General features: G+C 39.6%; 1 protein-coding gene, 1 long non-coding RNA gene and 1 pseudogene across 2 annotated transcripts; 2 read left to right on the forward strand and 1 right to left on the reverse strand.

The window, feature by feature from the left end:
* The first annotated feature begins 877 nt into the window (after positions 1 to 877).
* Positions 878 to 6654, forward strand: LOC103700144 (annotated as a pseudogene).
* A 1624-nt stretch (positions 6655 to 8278) lies between these two features.
* On the reverse strand, positions 8279 to 9907 carry LOC120110571. Its single transcript, XR_005511688.1, has 2 exons — positions 9105 to 9907; positions 8279 to 8968 (listed from the first exon to the last, which is right to left on the reverse strand). It is a non-coding gene; the product is annotated as an uncharacterized LOC120110571 (long non-coding RNA).
* Positions 9908 to 18523: 8616 nt separating this feature from the next.
* On the forward strand, positions 18524 to 19601 carry LOC120110669. Its single transcript, XM_039126251.1, has 2 exons — positions 18524 to 19182; positions 19316 to 19601. Exons 1-2 carry the CDS (start codon positions 18524 to 18526, stop codon positions 19599 to 19601), a joined length of 945 nt encoding a protein of 314 aa, XP_038982179.1.
* Positions 19602 to 22644: the final 3043 nt, after the last annotated feature.

Below are 22644 nucleotides of genomic sequence, written 5' to 3' on the forward strand. Positions count from 1 at the left end.
TATATTAAGGGTACTTTGAGTTTGAGCATGAGAATCATGCATCCTATGACTCTCTTGATGTCTTTTTAAATGCCCTGTTCCCCCACTACTACTACAACTATAAAGTTTGGCACATTTTTTACATCTAGCTTTCCAGACTCCATCAACCATAACTCTATCAAATTCATTCCATACAGCACTAGTCCTCTTACGAGAAGAGGTTTGATCTTCACTCGGTTCACCAGTTCTAGAGGAACTGGAAACATGGGGTTGGGGATTAGTTTCTTCTCCCTCAGAAACAGGAGGAATGCCAAACTGACTTTCCTCAAAAGATGACATATCTATGATTAATTCAAAAAATAAAAACTAACCGCAAGGAAGAATTGAGTAGAGGGTCGGAGGGCAGAGGCAGAGCCGAGATTCCGAGCTTCCTCTTGTGCTCTCAACAGAAGCGACCTTCTCTTCTCAACAGGAACCTCCTCTTGTGTAGCACTTGAACAAACTAAAAATTAAATTGCTAGAAGAGCACTTTAGAAGAGAGAAATAATAGCAGTAGAGAAGGAGAGAATAGTTGGTTTGGTGTGGTGAGAATGAGGGAGGAATGGGCTATTTACAGAAGCCCAAAAATTTTTTCCCAAAATACCCCTCAATTCAGCCGTTATTGGACTGTGGGGAGGGGTAAAAGGGTCTTTTTTCCGAAAATAGCCGTTGGAAACGGCTATTTTCCTCCTCCCTCTCCAGACGGGCCGTGCCAGGCACGGCCCGTCTGGAGCCGTTGCGGGCCGTGCCAGGCACGGCCCGTTTGCGCCCGTTACAGGCCGTGCCTGGCACGGCCCGTGGCGTGCCGTGCCCGGCCCGGCCCGCCAATAGACGGGCCTGGGGCCGGGCCGGGCTGGCGTTCCGTGCTGGACGGGCCGTGCCCGGCACGGCCCGCTTCATAAGCGGGCCGGGCCAGGCACGGCCTGTTTAGTCCTTGGGCCCGGTGGGCCCGGGCCGGCCCGGCACGGCCCGTTGCCCAACACTAGTTCCTGAGCATCACTTTAGCCAAAGATGAAATCTCTTCCTGGCTGTTAACATTCACAGTCTCCCCAAACCAGGCAACAATCTGAATCAACCAAGCTTGCAACAAGCGCTTCTCATTGTCAGAAAATTTATAGCTTCTGGAATTCGGACAGGCTCTCATGAGCGTTCGATTCCGCTGCAGCCCATGGCAACGCGAAGAGGCAGCAACAAAGACGGAATGAAGCGCTTCAAGTTATTCAGATTTCAGGCTACCAATTTAGAGGTGTTACTAGAAAAGATAATTATTTAACAAAGCAAGAGAAATCCTAAAAAAAATTGGGATCAAGAATGTACGACCACCCACGGGACCCTAAGAAATTGATCAGGTACAAAGTGAAAGAAAAAAGAGGAATTTTTTTCTCTTTTCTTTAGAAAAAAATAAAAAAGCAAGAAGCAGTAACAAGAGATCGGAGGGACGAGGTGAGTTTGTCCTCTGGAGATTTAACGGAACCTTCTATGTTGGTTCCCGTCTGGTCCCCTGTGGCATCTGCTTTAAGATTCTTATACTAGCTGATATGGTGCCATATTAAACGGCCTACACGATGCTTTCTACAGAGTCCACGGAGTACTTTTGTCCCTCTTTTCCGCAAGTTGAATGGAATCCAGTTGTTCATAGATAGTTTTTCAAGCCCACCTATGTTGACCAACAACCTTTCCTCAGGTCTAACAGACCACTCCTTTCATTTTCTTCCACAAGATGGCGTCATGGCGTGTTTTGTACCCAAAAAAAAGATTGCGTGTTTGTATTTGCTATTTATTTAGCATGGAACTTGACTGGGACAAACGTGAGATTTAGGTTGCAAATTTTACAAACATGGAAACACCTGCCGATCTTATGGTGGGCATTCCAGGGCCCTCTTGGATTGTTTCTGGTTTGAGTAGGCAAAATCATGAATGCCGAGATACAAATGCAATTTGGCAAGGCCATAGCATCTGGTCTTTAACACCTATTGATCGAATCCACGTAGCCATGCCACTGGACTGAACCCTAATTCACCATAATCTCAGTGGTCATATTGGGCCAACGCTGCCTCAGAGTCGCATCCTCGTAGGCATGGTAAATCGCAAAATAAAACGACGACCAAGTTGACCGCTGCTTTTAGTCGTTTCTCGTTGCCAAGGCAGTTCCAGCTTCCTCCGAACGCGTCGCCTCATAGTTCCCTCTAGATCGCACCCTGTTTTCACAGCCAGCCATACTTAACAACTTTGCTCTGTCGTGGTCAGAAGCACTGTGTTCCCGCTGTAACCGTAGTCCATGGTATCATTTCGCCATGTTTCCTTCCCTTTCTTCCTATGCCTTCTCTTCCTCATATTCCTTTCCCCTCCCACTGCCGGCGATCCCCTCTACACACAGTGTGGCAGCACCGGCAACTACACCGCCAGCAGCACCTATGAGACCAACCTCAACCTCCTCCTCCGTTCCCTCGCCTCCAACACTTCTCTTTCCGGTGGCTTCCTCAACGCCACCGTCGGCCAGATCCCCGACCAAATCTACGGCCTCGCCATGTGCCGCGGCGACACCAACGCCTCGGTCTGCCGCTCCTGCCTCAGCGGCGACGCGATCCAAGACGCCCCCCAGCTCTGCGCGTACAACAAAGGCGCCACGTAGGCCACGATGACTGCCTCCTTCGCTACTCCAACCAGCGCTTCTTCTCGACCGTCGACACCTCGATGCGGGTGTTCGAGTGGAACCCCAACAACGTGACGGACCGCAGCCGGTTCGACAAGATTGTGGACGAGCTTATGAGCGCGATCACCGATTGGGCCGTCTCCAACTCGACGAGGAGGTTCGCCACCGGGCAGATGGTGAATTCCACCAAGGCTCCTTTTCCTCAGATATATGGTCTGGTGCAGTGCACACAGGACCTGTCGCCGAGCCAGTGCCAGCAGTGCCTCCAAGATATCGGCCTTGAGACAAGACCGACACAGCTAGAGGGGAAGGAGGGAGGGAGGGTGGTCGCAGCGAGCTGCAATTTTAGGTACGAGATATACAAGTTCTTCGACGGGGCACCGTCGCTAAGACTTAAGGAGCCGCCGGAGAACGCACCGGCTCCGGTAGTGCCTCCACCTACCAAAACACCTGAGGAAGAAGGTAAGGGTAGTAGCTGACCGGTACCAGTAAACTAGTTTCAATAGCATCAGTTTATCGACGGCGACTTAATAGGGAATAGATGAGTCCTTCCTACTCTGTTTGAGATCCAATCATTTCTAATCTGTTTACCAATATCCTATCGATTTGACTTTAATGGCTACATTTTCTTTTTGTTTTTTTGGCTAAACATATGTAGTAATTTAGTTCAGAAGTGGTGGGTGATTTAAAGTAACACAGTAAAGATCAACTCTTCCTTATTGGCCTCTAGTAAAAAAACAAAAAAAAGTGCAAAAATATATAAGCAACAGAGCAAGGCACTAATACTTGGTGCTGTAATATCTTATTTCCACAAACCAGCCAAAGTAGAGAATCTTTTATTTAATTTAATTGTTTGCCAGCTCGCACCAGTATATCATTGTTTGATCAAAGGTAGTTCACACAATCATAATTGCACCAAATTAACACTTCCATAGAATCACATGCTGATTACTAACCTAGGATTACGAAAAGTATGCACATGGATTTCTTTTAAACGACAATCTACTTTAGAACCCTAGTTCTGCTTCACACCTAATTCACTTGAGTCGGGATCCTCTACGGTGCATGTTTTACACCAAAGATAATTGTACAGCCCTCAATCACCGCCATGTCATTCGATCATGGAGACAGACGGCTATTTAGCATCCAATATTTGGAATGCAACATGACGCCATATTTGACAGTTGTCTGTCTCCATGATCAGATGACATGGCAATGATCGAGGACTATACAACCTTCTATGGTATAAAACATTCACAGTAAAGTATCCAAACTCAATCCACTTATCCGAGACACTCTAGTCAGCAAGCCTGCCAGACAAGAATTATATGGTTTATAGGGTAAATACTAATGAAAGCTTTCCCACAATATGACCGGCTTCAATTGCCATACATGCCACAGACATTTGTAACACACAATAAAGATACACTAATATGATGTATGTCTTAACCAATAGCTCTATGTCTTGTCATCGTCACTGTGTTATGTTGTTATGGAAATACATATGAAAGTGGTCGTTTATCAATGCAAGAAAGAAGAAAAATGCCATCCGTAAGGTCCTTGCTATTGCTATACCTCTAGTAACTGCATTCGTGCTGATCTCCATAATTTGCATTTGCATATCGACGAGGAGGAAGCCAATTGTAAAGTTACCATGTAAGTAACCCATGAATTAAATGCTTTCTATTGTTTCACAAAATATCCCAACTCTTTTCTTTACATCTTTGTTGGAGCTTGAGCAAGTACTACCAAGAGGGAAAAAGGATAATATCTTAGGTGAAGTTACTATAGAAGTTATGACCAGAAAGGTTTACTATAAGCAATAAAAATTGTGCATTGCTTGATTATTTATTTCAATGGCCTTTAATAAGTCTGTAAAAACTAGGTCCAGCAATCCACAAGTCGCCGGTCTTGATTGAGAGCTGGCTTGGTTTAATTAAGCAACATCACTTTCTGAATTTTTTTTTCCTGGTCCAATTATCTCATCTTGTTATCATTATTTGTAAGATTCAAAAGAAATTTTTGATAATAGTTTCAAAATTCTGTGCACTTGCAGTAGATGGGAGTAGCCCGGAGGAAATCGTAAGTGTCGAGTCACTATTACTTGATATATCTACACTACGATTTGCAACAGCTAACTTCTCTGAAGAGAACAAACTTGGAGAAGGTGGCTTTGGTGCAGTTTTCAAGGTATCATGGTAGCCTATTGCATCAACTTCTCTATATCTAATGATTCTAATCTTAATAGAATTGTACTCCAATATAAAAATTTATCATGCGTAATCTTCTTGATCCAAATCAGTTCTATATTTATCTTTAATTTCTTCTGGTTCTATATAATTCATGTTAACCTTATAATTATGTATAGGGACTACTACCTGATGGACGAGAAATAGCAGTGAAGAGGTTATCAGCTACTTCATCACAAGGATTCAGAGAGCTGAGAAATGAGCTAGTTTTAGTTGCAAAACTCCAGCACAGGAATCTTGTAAGGCTTCTGGGTGTTTGCTTGGAAGAACAAGAGAAGTTGCTTGTTTATGAATATGTGCCTAACAGAAGCTTGGACACCATTCTTTTTGGTATAATTTCTTCTTCCACTCAAAACTGACCATCTTTAGAAACGTGTGTAGCGACCATAATATAGTTGAACTATAACTTAATACTGAATCTCCAACGTTGGTGTTTGTTTAAATCTAGGCTCTCCACTTCCAACTAAATCTAGTTGTGTTTCTAATGTAACCATTTTGTTAGTGCAGAAGAAACAAATGTCTGACCATCTTATGTTCAAGCCCTCTTTGGACTTACTCTAATATGTATTGCCTTAATTGATCATCCTTAATTGATTATCAAGTTTGTATGACATAGATCCTGAGAAGCGTGAACAACTAAATTGGGGAAAAAGGAACAAGATCATTGGCGGGATTTCTCGAGGCCTACAGTACCTGCACGAAGAATCTCAATTAAAAATTATTCATCGGGATTTAAAAGCCAGCAATATCTTATTAGATGCAGATTTGAACCCAAAGATTTCAGACTTTGGTTTGGCTAGGCTTTTTGGTGGAGACCAAACTCAGTGCACCACAAACCAAGTTGTTGGAACATTGTAAGTAGAACTCTTGAATAACCTATGCATTCTCCATCTGGAAGAATAACCTATGCATTCCACTGATGGTTGATTAAAGAGTATTTTAAATAATATACTAATCTTATTACAGTGGGTATATGGCACCGGAGTATGTCATGCATGGGCAGTTTTCTGTCAAGTCAGATGTATACAGCTTTGGTGTTCTGGTTTTAGAGATCGTGACAGGCAGAAAGAACAGTGATTTTTCTAATTCTGAATATTCTGAAGATATAGTGAGCTATGTGAGTTTTCAATTGCATAAATACATCTGTTGTTCTGTCATAGATGACTGAATAAATTCATTTCATGCAGGTCTGGGAGCAGTGGGTCAAAGGAACAATTTTGGAGATATTAGACCCTTATTTAGGCAACCATTGCCCAAGAAGCGAAGTGTTAAGATGTGTTCAGATTGGCCTATTGTGTGTCCAGGAAAATCCATCTGATAGACCCAACATGTTTCAAGTTGTTGTGATGCTTAGCAGTGTCTCTGTGTCTCTCCCGGCTCCTTCTAGACCAGCATTTTGCACTGGAAGGAGTGGCATGGATTCAGATGCTTATTCAAATGAAGTTGATTTATCTGGAGGTACGCATGACAAATCTTCAAGCAAGTTAGTACCAGTGTCACCAAATGAAGTGTCGATTACAGAACTTGAACCTAGATAAATGTATGAAAGTAAGTAGAAGAAGGTTGATGAATATCTTCAACAATTATGGTCTTTCTTCAAAATTATAAAGATTTTTCATCATGGATGTAACACCCGCATTTTTTATCAGACCCTCAGAAACAATGGAAATCCAGTGCGTGCGCCTCATGTCTGTCCATTCTCTTACAAGACAATCTATTACTTGATTTCCTTTATTACCATGTTTACTTATCTTCCAGAATTTAAACAAAGTTCAAGAAAATGATGTATAGAGAATTAGGACATAAACCTAACCTCAAGCAAAACTACCAAAGAATGGTAGTGGATACACAATTGCAAATCCAAATAGACAAGAGAAGGAAAGTGCATAAAAGCAAAGATGATCTTTGCTCTAATTCGGTTGGGCAATTAAAACTATGAACTACAGCAACCTAAGAGCCGAGGAAAGAGACCAGAGGAAAATGTCTTTTGTCCTGATAGAACTGGTATTATACTAATCACTAGGCATGATAAGAGGACTTGAAGAAACTCTGATCACTCTGTTTTACAAGAACGAACAATCCCTCATAATTTTATAGTATTTTGTCACCTTGTTAGCACCAAAAAATAAAGGTAACAAGACAAATTTTACTACCACATTGTAAACATCCTAAAAGTTAGTAAATTTAAGAAACTGTAATCTAATGGAAAAAATTATAAACATCATAATCAATTCAGTCATATTGGCCCAGTCAACAATCAAGTTATGAAGTCAAAGGAGTAATCTGTAAGGCGTACCAGAAAGCAAGCACATAATTTTTGCAAGAAGTTTATGGTTTTGTTCTGTATTCTGATGATTCCATTATGAGAAGCTCATCCTTCGACACCATGTCTCTAGGTATGTCATGCTTTAAACCTTATTTGCCAAAACTGGGAGCAGATGCAGCAATGGGTACAAGGAAATGAATTTTAAAAAAAATTGAAGGAAATACTTAGGAAGTGAGTACCCATTCGAGTTTCTGGGGAATTTCTGAAGCAGGGAAGTAACCCTCAGTAGAAATTTCCCGTGACCAAGTCTTAGTCTATGTTTACATCACTCAACCTCCTAAAACAAGTGCAATTACCCAATATGCATATTTGCAGCAATCGAAAGCTAGTGGCTACATGTAGACGTGAATTCACCAGCTTCTTCCTCAATTGAATGGTCATCCAATGCACTCATTCCAGTTCCACTGGTAATGAGGGTATTTATTCTATCTCAACATTGTCATATAAGCATGGCTAATCTAGAAGTGCACAGCATATATTATCAGATGAAATGCAGCAGATAAAGCAACCTCCTAAAGTAAATAAGATGAAATATTGTTTCATCAACATTACTGTAAAGGCTGTGCATCCTCAGACTGGTCATCAAGTTTCAGCAAATGTGAATATAAGGGCTAAACTTTTATGTTATTATTCCAATACTAATCAAGAGGTCTTCTGCTCTAGTCATGAGTATATTGGTAGTTGCACTGCCTGAATTTTCCAAATAACAAAAATGGGTGCCTCCCCTCCCCTGTTAATCACCATCACTGTATTAAATTTTTGACCCACTCTTAAAATATCGGAGTCGCTAAGTCTTTTATCTACTTCTTCCAAGTATTAGAAAGGCTGTCACATCATTGGTTGTACCCTGTAAGATATAGAAATCATCAGTAAAAGCAAAGAATTGCAGTTCTAGCAACATTTAGAATCTAATATTCATGACCCGTTGGGTTCCAAGGCAATGTTGCTAATGCTTCTTTCTTTGAAAGTTCTTTCAACTACTTTTTGCTTTCTTGCATCATTACCACGGTTTATGGCCTTGTGACCATTGCAGAACTTTTCTATTGCAGATGCTAAGGCATAAACTGCTAGACCACCAACAGAACTTCCAAGTTAACCTCGATCCTTTGCTCTCCTCCTAATCCTTCAACAAAACCTAGGTGAAATCCTGGACAGGGTCTATGGCCTTGCTCTCTGTCGAGGCAGTATCGGCCTCCTAGCATGTTCAACGTGTCTCAAAACCACATCTCAGGATCCCATGCAACTATGCCCACATGGAAAAAGTGCAATTTATCACGTATGATGATCGCCACCTGTACTAACTACATGATCACAATTTATTACAAAAATTGGATGATCCCAAATATGTTCGCAAGTGAGGCTGCAGTCAATCAAAATGATTAGATCAGGAATTGGGAAAGATAATAATTGTGATTTCTTAATAAGCACTTATTGTTTATGTGTTTCTATTTTGTCAAAATTCCTTCTACCGAAAGCAACAAAGAACTCGTCTGGGCAAACCCAGTCTTTTGTAAGTTTGAATATATGCATGAGAGCACACTGACGGTTGGTTGGCACCTTAAAGTAATTACAAACCCAGCAAATTTCCTGCCCAAAGTATGCTCCACCCATGTTTTAGATTCCATTACACGCGTATGTTCCAACTGGAACATAGGATTCCGGTGGCCAAGCAACAAACAACACTAAGCATTACCCCTGATAAATTTTGGGCATATCTCCTTGCTACTTAACCATTCATGAAAAGAACAATCATGTAGTTAACAAGCAAAAAAGAAACATGTCTTCAATGAATGAGAGCCAACGAAAATGAAATCTTGAATCTTTGACTTTACTAACATGATGAAGAAATAAATTGTACCTGGTAAAGAATAACCGTGTGGTGCAGTGCATTTTCATGTGGCAAAGATTTTCTTCGCAACTGCATTGCTTCTGAGCATCGCTGTCTCTGAGAACAGGATCTCTTCCTGGCTGTTCACATGCTCCTTCTTCCCTTAACGCGGGCAAAGCTAAGATTTCAAGAGACGCTTTCCATAATCAAAGAAATGCAACTTCTTTAATTCAAAAAGGTCTGGCTGTTGAGATGCCCCTTCTTCCCTTAACGCAGGCAAAGCTAAGATTTCAAGAAACGCTTCCCATAATCAAAGAAATGCAACTTCTTTAATTCAAGAAGGTCTGACGCCAAAGACAATGCAAAATATCAGGGCTAATGAAGCATATCTATCATGTTCCTCAGACCAACAATATGTCGTACCAAAAGGGGTTTAGAAAAGATAATTGTTTCACAACCGTAATCGAAATCGGAGAAAGACAAAGAGGTTGGATTACCAAGAGAAAAAATAAAATAAAATAAAATAAAGATATTGGGGTCAACAGTGTGAAGGAGAACAATAAATTCAAATTTCGAGAAAATCAGGAATCCAGGAAAAAGGGGAAGGTGAAGAAAAAAACAGAAGAACAATATGAGAGAAGAAGCAACGGTTGGATCAAGAAGAGGTCGGAGAGACGAGCTCAGATATTTCGCGTACCGTCGCCATCGGGCGTAGGACGCCGGAGATCTTCGATTCTAAAGAGTTCGAAGGAAGGGAGAATGTTGAGCTCAATCGTTCGAAGTCACGGTAGGTTTATCTCTTCCTCCACCGACGGTGGGATGTGGGAGCGAGAGCGACCGCGGCGGTAGAGTTCACTCGATCTTTTGAAATTTTTGATGCACCGAAAACGCCCCAACCAAGGATATAATTTACAAGTTTGGTTCAAGAATGTGTCTCGTACTATATTTTTTTGGTTCAAGAGCATTAAGTTCTTTGTGTGTAAGAGATCTAGAGAGAGAGAGAGAGAGAGAGAGAGAGAGAGAGAGGCATGAAATTTTGGGTTAATTCTAAATTATCCTCCAGAAAGATATAATAATTTATCCAAATTATAACATTGAGAATGCAATATATGGGATGTGGACTGAAGGCTATTGTTTAACCATAATAATGTGAGCAGAACATTAGTTGTTTCTTAAGAATGCTGAGAGTTGAACAGGTTCTGCATTTTGTACTAATACTAATACACACATGTAATGCACGCTAAAAATAAATTAAAAAAAAAATAAAAAGTTGGATGATAAGAAAGATAAGCTGTTCAACCTTGGCTCGAGTTGGATCTGAGCCTAACTTAGCTGTTCAAGCTCGGCTTGCATTTATAAGAGTTTCCCTATTTGTTGAAATGAGCCAAGTTTCCCTATTGTTTTTGCAGACAACTCATGTCCAAATTTGATTCATTTATAAGTCAAGCTCCAAATTTGTTATAGCTCAGCTCACTTTCTAACTATGCTACGTCTGGACCAAGCCAATCCTAAGCTGCTTATAAGCATCTCGAATCATTTGCAGCCCTAAAAGCGAAAAAGTTAATCAACATAAACTCAATATGAGCCATTGCATTAGACCAGTGAAAAGTAATATATATGAGCCACTAATGTTAAATGGGCCTCGACTGAAAGACACTCTGGTCGTATGTAAGAGAAGGTGTTTCCGACGCCCAATCATTATTCTTCCAAGCAGAAAAAAAAGAGAGGAGAAAACAACAATGTAAAAAGAAAAAACAAGATACTCAACAGGAGCAATATATATATATATCCTGTAAGCTTTTTATTCCATTGTTCAGATCATCCTCGGACTATTGCTTCATACATTCGATCTACCATCAGCCTCGAACAAAGAATACAGGCGTTGAAGGCGTTGGAAGAGTCACGGAATGATTGCTCAGCATGAGAACCACCGATGCCATGCAAGGTCTTTTCCTCATATCTTCCTGAGTACAGAGTAATCCTATGTGAATGCATGTCAAAGCTTCTTGCCTATGGTACAGCTCACCTAGACTGTGATCCATTATTTCCAACGCCTTTCCTTTGCTCCAGTGCTCCCATGCCTATTTAAGAAACAATCAACAAGATTAGCCATAATAAAAGAATAAGCTTGGAGAGATTACGGAATGCAATTTATAATCCCTATCTTTTGCTTCATGTCTTGGTAATGACTAAGATTCATTAAGAGGCAGTCCGCACAAAGCTTAGGAGATTTGTAGAATCCCCTGATCCATGGAAGTCGCTGATCCTTTGACCGGTTGCAATTTCTAGAACTAAAACTCCAAAGCTAAATACACTTGCATTGCATACTTGGGTGCCATGTATCCACTGCACACCATCAAGCAATTGTCATTTGTTAAACCAACAACAGTGTTAAGTGCCATAAATCAAATTAAGGGAAAAATAGATATGAAGGAAAATTCTATTAGTTCAATAGATTATCATAATAGCAAAGACTAATAATGTTTGCTAGGTATTACACAATGATCAAAATCTTGATTAAGATACGGAAGTTAATGAGGCTTTTAGCATACTTTGTCCCAGCAATTTTACTAGTGCTTCCATGTTCTTTCTCAGACTCGGAGAGCTTTGCATGACCAAAGTCTGAAATTTTAGGATTCATATGCTGATCTAACAAGATGTTACTTGCTTTTAGATCCCGATGAATAATCTTGAGGCGAGAATCTTGGTGAAGATAAAGAAGCCCTCTTGCAATTTCTTCAATAATTTTACAGCGCTTCCCCAGTCTAGAAGTCCACGTTTGATGGGATCTGTATCATCCAAGTAAAATTGTAAAAACCCAAGAAAAAAAAAAAGACGGGCCGGCCCGAAAAGACCGGGGCCGTCTCCTCTTTTACGATCGTGCCCTAGGCATGATCTTGGAAGAGGGGGCTGTTGAGGGGTGAGGGAGGCGGCGTTAGAGGAGATCGCCGGAGAGACGAGCGCCGGAGAGAGGAACCGGCCGGCCGCGGAGGAAGCCGGAAGCTTTTCCCTCCCTCGGTGAAGATCCCCCACAAATCGGGAGAAGAAGTCTCGGATCCGTGCGTGAAAACCCAAGACCCCTTCTCCGATTCCTCGCCGGAAAGTCGTCGGAGCAACCCGTCGGACTGAGGTAAGCCCTCTTGCAATTCATTGTTTGGTCTTTTGGGTTGTGGGTGGGATTTTGGCCGTCGGTTCGTCGGGAAAGAGTCCGAAACAGGGGTACCCCTGTTTTGGCTTCTCTCCTCTGGATTTTTGGCCGCCGCCGGCCGCCGGGATGGCCGAGATCCATGGCGGGAAGGGGGTTGATCGGATCTGTATGAGGGTTGGAGATGAATTCCTAGGATTTGTTATGGACAGGGATGGTGGACCGAGGGCTTCCTCTCGTGGTTCCACCCTCTCGTCGGTTCGCCGCCGGCCGGCGACGACGGCGGCTGGGTGCTGTCGTGTGGGAAGCAGAGCCACCATCACGGTGGCTGTGAGGGTCCGTGCGGGCCTTCTATCAGTGATCGAGAAGGAGAGGGGGGGAAGAGAAAAACCCCTTTCGGTTCTAAGGGAAGGAGAAGAAGAGGGGTCTTCTCTCTTCTCTTTCTTTGGCCGGCCACCATCGCCGACGACTGCAGCAGAGGCGGCCGACGATGGTTCGGCCAGTGGTGGCCGAGGGTCGGGAGGGTGGTGGCCGAGGGTCGGGAGGGTGGTGGCTGCTGCCCTTGAACCAAGAATTGGGGAAGGGGAGATATACCCCCATCTGTGAAAAGAGAAGAGTCTTATTCCCTTCTCTCTCGTTCACCCTTCTTTTAGTCTCTTCACCGGGACCGGCCACATCGCCGGCATGGCGGCAGCCATGGCTGGCGACGACATAGGCCGATGGTACAAGGGTGGGAGTCGGGCCACCCCGACTGCCCTAGATTTGGAGGGATTGAGATGTTTGGGGATCTGGTGATGGACCCCATAGTAGATGTGAATTATGGTTTAGAATATTTAAATATTAAATAATTTAGTTGTGAAATATAATTGATGTTGTAGGGGAAGAGTCAGTGGTGCCAGAAGATTTTGATCAGGGGACTCAGCACCCCAGCGAGTAGGTTGTGACTCGGATCCGTGATTGAGTCAGTCTACAATTTCTGTAAGAATCCCCACATCTGAGCACTTTTATTTATGCATATATTGGATTTATCGTTGGATATATTTTATCAGTATGTTGCTATTTGTTTTTGAGCTTGTATGATACTATGAAGTGTGCATTTTATTTATTATGAAAGTATTGAAATAATTAAATTGGAAAGGAAGAACATATTTTTGAGAAATTATGAAAATATGTGACGTGATGGAAATGTGATCAAACATGTAAAACTAGACATGTAAAATGGGTTGGACTAACCTTGTCATGAGATAGCCTCTACGAGCTTATGCATAGGATAGCTGCCACGAGCTTATGCGTGGGATAGCCTCTACGAGCTTATGCGTAGAATAGCCTCCATGGGCTTACGCGTGGGATAGCCTCTACGAGCTTATGCGTAGGATAGCCTCCACGGGCTTACGCGTGGGATAGCTGCCACGAGCTTATGCGTGGGATTGTGCAGTCTTGGACTGGGTCATGAACTTGGTTAGTCCAAAGCCAGAAGTGAAAAGTCTGAAAACTTGGGAATCAGAGTAATACGGAAATGGATCACATAATGTGGAAAAAGAATTGTGTATATGTACTGATTACATATATTTGTTGGTTGTTGTGCCTTTGAAATGATGAAATGACATTTATTTGATGTTTTGATGATTTTATCATTATTACTGTGTGTGGCTGTTGGGATTCTTACTGGGCTGGAAAAGCTCATACTACATTTACTTTCTTTTTCAGAGGCACTGGATTTGTAGAGACCATTGGGTGGGACGAGAAATAAGATCAGCATGGAGTCTGATTGCTGGATAGATAGGAGTTAATCTATCTTTTATTTATGGACATTTGAAATTATGTAATAAATCAGTACATTGTAGTTGGATTTGATTGAATTACATTAATCTTTGATTTTGGCATATATGTGAATATTGTACCTTTTAGGTCTTGCATGATCTTTAGGGTACTGCTCTAGGGCTCATGCGGCCGGTCGCGTGCCGGACCCGGGAGTTGGGTTCAGGGCGTGACAGAGTGGTATCAGAGCGAACCCGGCCCATAACCTATGTGGACTAGGGGACACTGCAGCACGGATCTGTTGGGGCTGACCACGAGCCAATCGTGGTGTTTGTGATTAGATTTGAATAGATATGAACCCTTAGCCTGACGAGGATGTCAGGGCTTGAACGGGGAGAGTATGTGAGGACCCGTGCGGGCGTGTGTTTAGTCCCACATCGGTTATTCGCTGGGTAGATCTTGGGTACTTATACAGGATCAAGGAACCCAAATAATACCTTCCGGCTAGCCATTTTGGGTGAGGTCCTGGGTTGTTACAAATGGTATCAGAGCTTAAGGTTGAGGTATCCTAGGGTTTAAGTTCAGGTGAGTATTAGTGGAGAATTATGATAGAAAAACTATCAGAGTCTTGGTTTATAATCACATAAGATTGTAACAGAAATGATATTGTAATCTAAGATTTAAGACCACTAGGGACTGTGGCCTTAGTGGCATTAAAGTTTGAGGTTTAAGATTATTGGAAAATGTGACCAGTTGGAATCTGAGTATATGTTTAAGAGGTGTGAGGCCCAATAGTCCCACATCAGAAAGACTCGTTCCAAAGCCGGGGCATATGAAGCTGGTGTCTCCTAATCCTGCAGATGCGTTTTGGGTAGAAAACAAAACCGGGGAGGGGTGAAGGACGCTTGCGTGAAGCCCCAGAACCGGACAATATCTGGCAAGGGAGCCCTGTGTTCCCCCCTCATGTGGCCCCTACGTGGGCACTAGGTGCCTCACGTGCCTCGCAGAGGCGGGGGCGTGACATTTGGTATCAGAGCCGAGGACGACTCTTGTCCGATGGTGGGAAGGGTGTGAGGCCCAATAGTCCCACATCGGAAAGACTCGTTCCAGAGCCTGGGCATATGAGGCAGGTGTCTCCTAATCCTGCAGACGCGTTTTGGGTGGAAAACAAAATCGGAGAGGGGTGAAGGACGCTTGCGTGAAGCCCCAGAACCGGATAATATTTGGCAGGGGAGCCCCGTATTCCCCCCTCATGTGGCCCCTACGTGGGCACTAGGTGCCTCACGTGCCTCGCAGAGGCGGGGGCGTGACAAAAATCTAGTCAAAGCATATGATAATGTCATAATGATCAAATTAGAGAGAAGAATGAGGTTTTTGCCTTAATTCAACGTTATCCTGTAAAATGATACCATAATATAACCAAATTATCAATTGGAAAAAAAAAAAAAAATCTGAACTTGACTTTGCCCATCTCAAAATTCTATATGACTTGTCCCATACAGTCTACTAAAATAGAGACTACTGCTACTTACCATTTATCCGTTTACCGCTCAGTTCACCAGTCTGACATGAAAGTTGGTGATTGATTCAATAGGACTCATGAATAGCGCAATGACATAGTAGATGATCTCGATGATCTCTATAATATATATATATATATATATATATATATATATATATATATATATATATATATATATATATATATATATATATATATATATATATAAAGAAAAGAGGAACATGGTGGCAGTTTCACTTTGTTAAAAAAAAATGCAAGATTTATATAGGATGAAAAAGTGTGTCAAAAATACCGAATAGAAATTTGTCGAGGCTTGTATTTGGGAGAAACTCATAGACGAGTGGCTTCTCTTTTTCTTCCAGACAACAACCTAACAGCCTCACGAGATTTCTGTGTTCAAGCTTAGCAACAAAAGCAATCTCATTTCTTAACTCCAGAAGTCCTTGCTGTGAACTTCTGGAAAGTCTTTTCACAGCTAAAATTAGTAAATTTAGAGCTTAGCATCCATTCATAAATTGGTAATTGACTAAATGGATGTGAAAACTGTATTTTTGAATGGAGACTTAGATGAAGAAATATACATAGAACAACCAAAAGGTTGTGTTGTTCCTAGTAATGAGCACAAAGTTTGTAAATTAGTAAAATCCTTATATGAATTAAAACAAGCACCTAAACAATAGCATGAAAAATTTGATAAAGTATTGGTATCTAATGGCTTTTTAATTAATGAGACTAATAAGTGTATTTATAGTAAGGTTGTTAATAATGTTGTTGTGATCATATGCTTATATGTTGATGATAAGCTTATATTGGGAACTGATTTGAATATTGTTATAGATACTAAGAAATTTTTGGCTTCTAATTTTGATATGAAAGATATGGGTGAAGCTGATGTAATTCTTGAAATTAATTTAACAAGAAGTTCTAAAGGACTTATGTTATCACAAGAACACTATATTGAGAAAATTTTAAGAAAATTTCAACATTATGATAGTAAACCTGTGTCTACTCCAAATGATGCTAGTATATATACATTTAAAGAAAATAAAGAAAATGATATTTTACAAATAGAATATGCTCGCATCATTGGTAGCTTAATATTTTTAGTTAACTGCACTCGTCTTGATATTGCTTATGCAGTAGAAAGATTGAGTAGGTATACTCATAATTCTAGTAAGGATCATTGAAGTGCTGTTCATAGACTACTAAGGTACTTGAAAAGAACCATTAATTATGGTTTGTTATATCGTGGATTTCCAGCTGTACTGGAAGGGTATAGTGATGCAAATTGGATCTCTGATTCAGATGAGATGAAATCCACGAGTGGATATATCTTTACTCTTGGTGGGGGTGTCGTATCTTGAAAATCATCCAAGCAGACGTGCATCGCTCGCCCTACGATGGAGTCTGAGTTTATTGCCTTAGAAAAAGCAGGTTCTGAAGCTGAGTGGCTTAGAAATCTTGTGGGAGAATTTCCATTATGGAATAAACCAACACCTTCTGTGTCTATTCTTTGTGATAACCAAGCTGCTATATATCGAGCTAAGAATAAAGTTTATAATGGAAAGAATAGACACATAAAGTTGAGACATAATATTGTAAGGCAGCTGCTTGATGATGGAATTATATTCCTTGATGTTGTTAAGTCAGAGTAGAATTTGGCCGATCCTCTGACAAAACCACTAGGTAAAAGACTAGTGAGTGAAACATCGAGGGGGATGGGACTTATGCCTATATCAAAGCCAATAACGACAAAAACCCAACATGTGTGGTTGGAGATCCCATGAAGCATGTTCATATGGATAATAACAAGTCGCTAATTAATTGTGAGTACACTATCATATTTAATTTTGAGAATCCCTCCCTATGGTGTAGATAGTGCAAACTGCAGTATATGAGGATGAGGTAAAGCTCTTAATGGATATCATAGTCCTTTAGAACGATATGTCTACATGTAGTACACACTTGATAGATCCACCTATATGGGTGTGGGAGTGGGGCCGCTTCCTATGAGAATTAAGCAGTTCTCTAAAGCACTAATGAATATCCAAGTAAGGTGCATGGCCTATTTGCATCAACCCGTTTAGAACATGCCCAGAACTTGAGAAGTCAATGTAGTCTATGGGTCACTGATTTACATAAAAAAAAATTTGGTTCATAGAAATTTTTATATTTCACCAAAGTTCTATAAGTCATACTCACTAGTCCTAAAAATGGTTCATAGTCTCAAAGACACCATTTTGATACATTGAACTCTCGCACTTTTTGATTTTTCTTATTGTCTTATTGAATTTTGAAATATGTGGGGGATTGTTGGAGTATTTCAAAATTCTAAACCTACCCTTCTTTTGTCTTTTGTCTTTCGTCTTGTATACTTTCTTTTAGTCCCACATTGGAAAGAGATGAAACTCAAAAGGTCTTTATATAGTCTTCAACCTTTTAACCTGGTGAAGCAAAGAAAATAAGTAGCCCACGCGTGCATGAGCCCAATGGAGGTCCAAGATAAAATTGGCGGATCCGATCCAAAAACGTGTTAACCGAGCACGTCACGCTCGATCATCGTGCGCAGGGGGGACCCCCTTGTGCGGGAGTTGGGCTTGAGCTTGACTTGTTTTTGCCGTTTAGTTTTCTGAATTTAAATTCAAAAATAGTTTTGGTTTGTCTCTTGGTAAACATCATGTTTTTTTATAAACACCTCTTTCTTCTCTTTTTAAACCCTATCAGATCCGAGGATTAGATATCAGAAAAATCCTTCTCTTCTCTTATCTTCCTCTTCATACTTCTCTCTATTTTTTGTGTTCCTGAGCGATTCTAGGCTGTTCGCTAGTGTCACTGCATCTGTGAGTGTACGCTTGGAGTGACCCGGTTGTTGTATCCTGGAGGATAGGCCGCCATTACCCGCTACACCGAGATTCATTCTTTGAGAGGCGTAATCTATTATTAAGGACAGTGAAATCACGCCTCAACCGATAAGTTTTTCCTTACCATCTGTTCTTTGAATAACAATCTTAAGAATAGATCACTATGGATTCTGCTATGATTACTGCTAGATCAATTCCTGATACTTCAAAAATTGAAAGTTTCAATGGCATGCATTTTAAGAAATGGCAAGATCGTGTTTATTTTGTATTGGATATGCTTAATTTTGCTCAGTATTTAAATAAGTCAAAACCGATAGAAGGGTCTGAAGATTTTGACTCTAAACTCAAAGAGTGGAAACATGGAAATAAAATCTGTAGGCACACAATTCTGAGTACACTGTCAAATGAACTTTTTGATGTCTACTGTTCATACAAAGAAGCTGCAGAAATTTGGGAGAATCTACATAAAAAATATGTGTTAGAAGATGCTGGAGTACAGAAATATGCTATAGGAAATTTTTTGCACTTTCAAATGTCCGAGGATAGGGATGCGTCATCCCAAATTCATGATTTCCATAGGCTAGTCACTGCTCTTAAAAATGAAAACATAATACTTCAAAAAGTTTTTCTAGCCGGCTGTTTGATTGAAAAATTACCTGAGTCTTGGAAAGATTATAAAAATAGCATGAAACACAAAAGGAAACACATGAGTCTTGAAGATGTTATTGTTCATATTAGAATTGAAGAACAAAATCATGTCAGACCGAGAACAATTGGCCAAGGAAATGACTTCCAAAGCAAATGTAATAGTCAGCAAACCAGGTGGGTCTCGTTCAAGGCCCAAGAAGCCTTTTCTCAAAAATGATAAGAAACCCAAGTTCCAAGGTCCTGGCTTTAAAAGAAAAGGAACTTGTTTTGTTTATAGAAAACCTGGACATCATGCTCATCAATGCAGGCTTAGGAAAAGGAATGATATATCTACTAAACCAAATGCTAACTTGGTGGAGACAGATATTATTGCAACAGTTGTGTCTGAAACCAACATGGGTATGGGAGGAAAGGACTGGGTGGTAGACTCTGGGGCTACCAGACATATTTGTGGCAATAGGAGTACATTTACTTTCTACACTCTATTGAATGAAGGCGAAGAACAAGTGTTCATGGGTGATTTGAGACCCTCGCTAGTGGCTGGCAAAGAAAAAGTTCTCATCAAGCTAACATCAGGAAAGTCCTTTCCCTGAATGATGTGCTGCATGTTCCTAATACCCGTTGGAACCTAGTATCTTTTTCTTTATTAGAAAAGGTTGGAGTTAAGATGTATTTTGAGTCTGATAAAATTGTAATGACTAAGAACAATGTGTTCATTGGGAAGGGTTATTGTAACTAGGGATTATTTGTCTTAAATGTAACTGAAACTATGAATGAAAATGCATCATTATCTTCTGCTTATTTGATTGATTCTATTGATGTATGGCATGGTAGATTAGGACATGTTAATTTTTCTTACATCAAGAAAATGAAAGATCTAGGCTTGTTAAATAACATTACCTTTGAAAATGTGAATGATAAATGTGAAGTATGTGTGGAGTCTAAATCGACTAAAAAGAGTCATCAGTCAATAGAAAGAGAAACTGAATTGCTTGAATTAATTCATTCTGATTTAGGAGATTTGAAAAACACTCCAACTAGAGAAGGAAAAAGATTTTACATAACCTTTATTGATGATTATTCTAAATACACTAAGGTATATCTACTTAGGACTAAAAATGAAACTTTTGAAAAATTTCAGCAATATGTTACTGAAGTAGAAAATAAATTTGATAAGAAGATTAAAATAATAAGGACTGATAGAAGAGGAGAATATGAGTATAATCTCTTCAATAAATTTTGTAAAGATAAATGTATAATTCATGAGATTACTCCACCATATTCTCCTGAATTTAATAGAGTTGCGGCATGTAAAAATAGAATTCTAAAAAAAATAATGAATGCTATATTAATAAGCTCAGGAGTACCTCTTTATTTGTGGGGGAAAGCTATTCTCTCTGCTTGTCACATTCAAAATAGAATACCTTATAAGAAATCTGGTAAAACACCCTATGAGTTATGGAAAGGTCATGTACCTAACCTTACTTATCTAAAAGTGTGGGGGTGTTTGGCCAAAGTTCTATTACCTGAACCCAAGAAAAGAAAGTTGGGACTTAAAACTTTTGATTGCTTATTTATTGGTTATGCATTAAATAGTGCTACATATAGATTTTTGGTATAAGAATGTGATTCTAATATTATGGAGCCCAATACTATAGTAGAATCTAAAAATGCTAATATCTTTGAAAATATCTTTCCTATGAAACTAGGTAAAGAAAAAATTGACTCTCTACCTAATAATAAATAAGGAAAAGAGACACATGAAAATTATGAAGTTGATTTAAGAAGAAGTAAAAGAATTAGAAAAGAGAAAAAATTTGAAAATGACTTTTACACTTTTCTTGTTGATAATGAACCTCAAACTTATAAAGAAGCAATAACTTCCGTTGATGCATCTTTTTGGAAGGAGGCTATTAATAATGAAATAGAGTCTATATATTATGTCTAATCATGCTTGGATCTTAGTTGATTTGCCTCCAGGTGCTAAAACAATTGGTTGTAAATGAATTTTTAAAAGAAAGTTAAAACCTAATAATTCAATTGATAAGTTTAAAGCAAAGTTAGTAGCAAAAGGATACTCACAAAGAAATAATATTGATTATTTTGACACCTTTGCACCAGTTTCTAGAATTTCATCTATTAGAATTCTCATTGCATTAGCATCCATTCATAAATTGGTAATTCACCAAATGGATGTGAAAATTGCATTTTTGAATGGAGACTTAGATCAAGAAATATACATGGAACAACCAGAAAATTGTGTTGTTTCTGGTAATGAGCATAAAGTTTGTAAATTAGTAAAATTCTTATATGGATTAAAACAAGTGCCTAAATAATTAATGGCTTTCTGGCATGAATAATTTAAAATATTGGTATCTAATGGCTTTCTAATTAATGAGGCTGATAGGTGTGTTTATAGTAAGGTTGTTAATAATGTTGTTGTGATCATATGCTTATATGTTGATGATATGCTTATATTGGAAACTAATTTGAATGTTGTTATAGATACTAAAAAATTTTTGGCTTCTAATTTTGATATGAAAGATATGAGTGAAGCTGATGTAATTTTTGGAATTAAGATAACAAGACGTTCTAATGGACTTATGTTATCATAAGAACACTATATTGAGAAAATTTTAAAAAAAATGAGCATTATGATAGTAAACCTGTGTCTACTCCATATGATGCTAGTATACATCTAAATAAAATAAAGAAAATAATATTTTACAAATAGAATATGCTCGCATCATTTGTAGCTTAATGTTTTTAGTTAACTGCACTCGTCCTGATATTACTTATGCAGTAGGAAGATTGAGTAGGTATACTCATAATCCTAGTAAGGATCGTTGGAGTGCTATTCAAAGAGTACTAAGGTATTTGAAAGTAACCATTAATTATGGTTTGTTATATTTTGGATTTCTAGTTGTACTGGAAGGGTATAGTGATGCAAATTGGATCTCTAATTCAGATAAGATGAAATCCACGAGTGGATATATCTTTACTCTTGGTGGGGGTGCAATATCTTGGAAATCATCCAAGCAAACGTGCATCGCTCGCTCTACGATGGAGTTCGAGTTTATTGCCTTAGAAAAGACGGGTTCTAAAGCTGAGTGGCTTAGAATCTTGTGGGAGATATTCCATTATGGAATAAACCAACACCTTTTGTGTCTATTCTTTATGATAACCAAGTTGCTATATATCGAGCTAAGAATAAAATTTATAATGAGAAGAATATACATATAAGGTTGAGACATAATATTGTAAGACAACTGCTTGATGATGGGATTATATCCCTTGATTTTGTTAAGTCAGAGTTGAATTTGGTCGATTCTCTATCAAAACCACTAGGTAGAAAACTAGTGAGTGAAACATCGAGGGGGATAGGACTTATGCCTATATCAAAATCAATAACGACAGAAACCCAACATGTGTGATTGGAGATCCCATGAAGCATATTCATATGGGTAATAACAAGTCGCTAGTTGACTGTAAGTACACTATCATATTTAATTTTGAGAATTCCTCCCTATGGTGTAGATAATACAAACTGCAATGTATGAGGATGAGGTAAAGCTCTTAATGGATACCATAGTCTTTTAGGATGGTGTGTCTACCTGCAGTACACACTTAATGGAT

The sequence above is a fragment of the Phoenix dactylifera genome, chromosome 4 (genome assembly GCF_009389715.1).
Source record: "Phoenix dactylifera cultivar Barhee BC4 chromosome 4, palm_55x_up_171113_PBpolish2nd_filt_p, whole genome shotgun sequence".
In the NCBI taxonomy this organism is placed as follows: domain Eukaryota; kingdom Viridiplantae; phylum Streptophyta; class Magnoliopsida; order Arecales; family Arecaceae; genus Phoenix; species Phoenix dactylifera.

Bases quoted from the DNA above. Each gene is read 5' to 3' on its own strand.
- LOC120110669 (XM_039126251.1), top strand. From the start codon at position 18,524: ATGGATTCTGCTATGATTACTGCTAGATCAATTCCTGATACTTCAAAA. The intron at 19,183-19,315 runs GTGGGTCTCGTT...TCATCAATGCAG, and splicing joins TGTAATAGTCAGCAAACCAG to GCTTAGGAAAAGGAATGATA.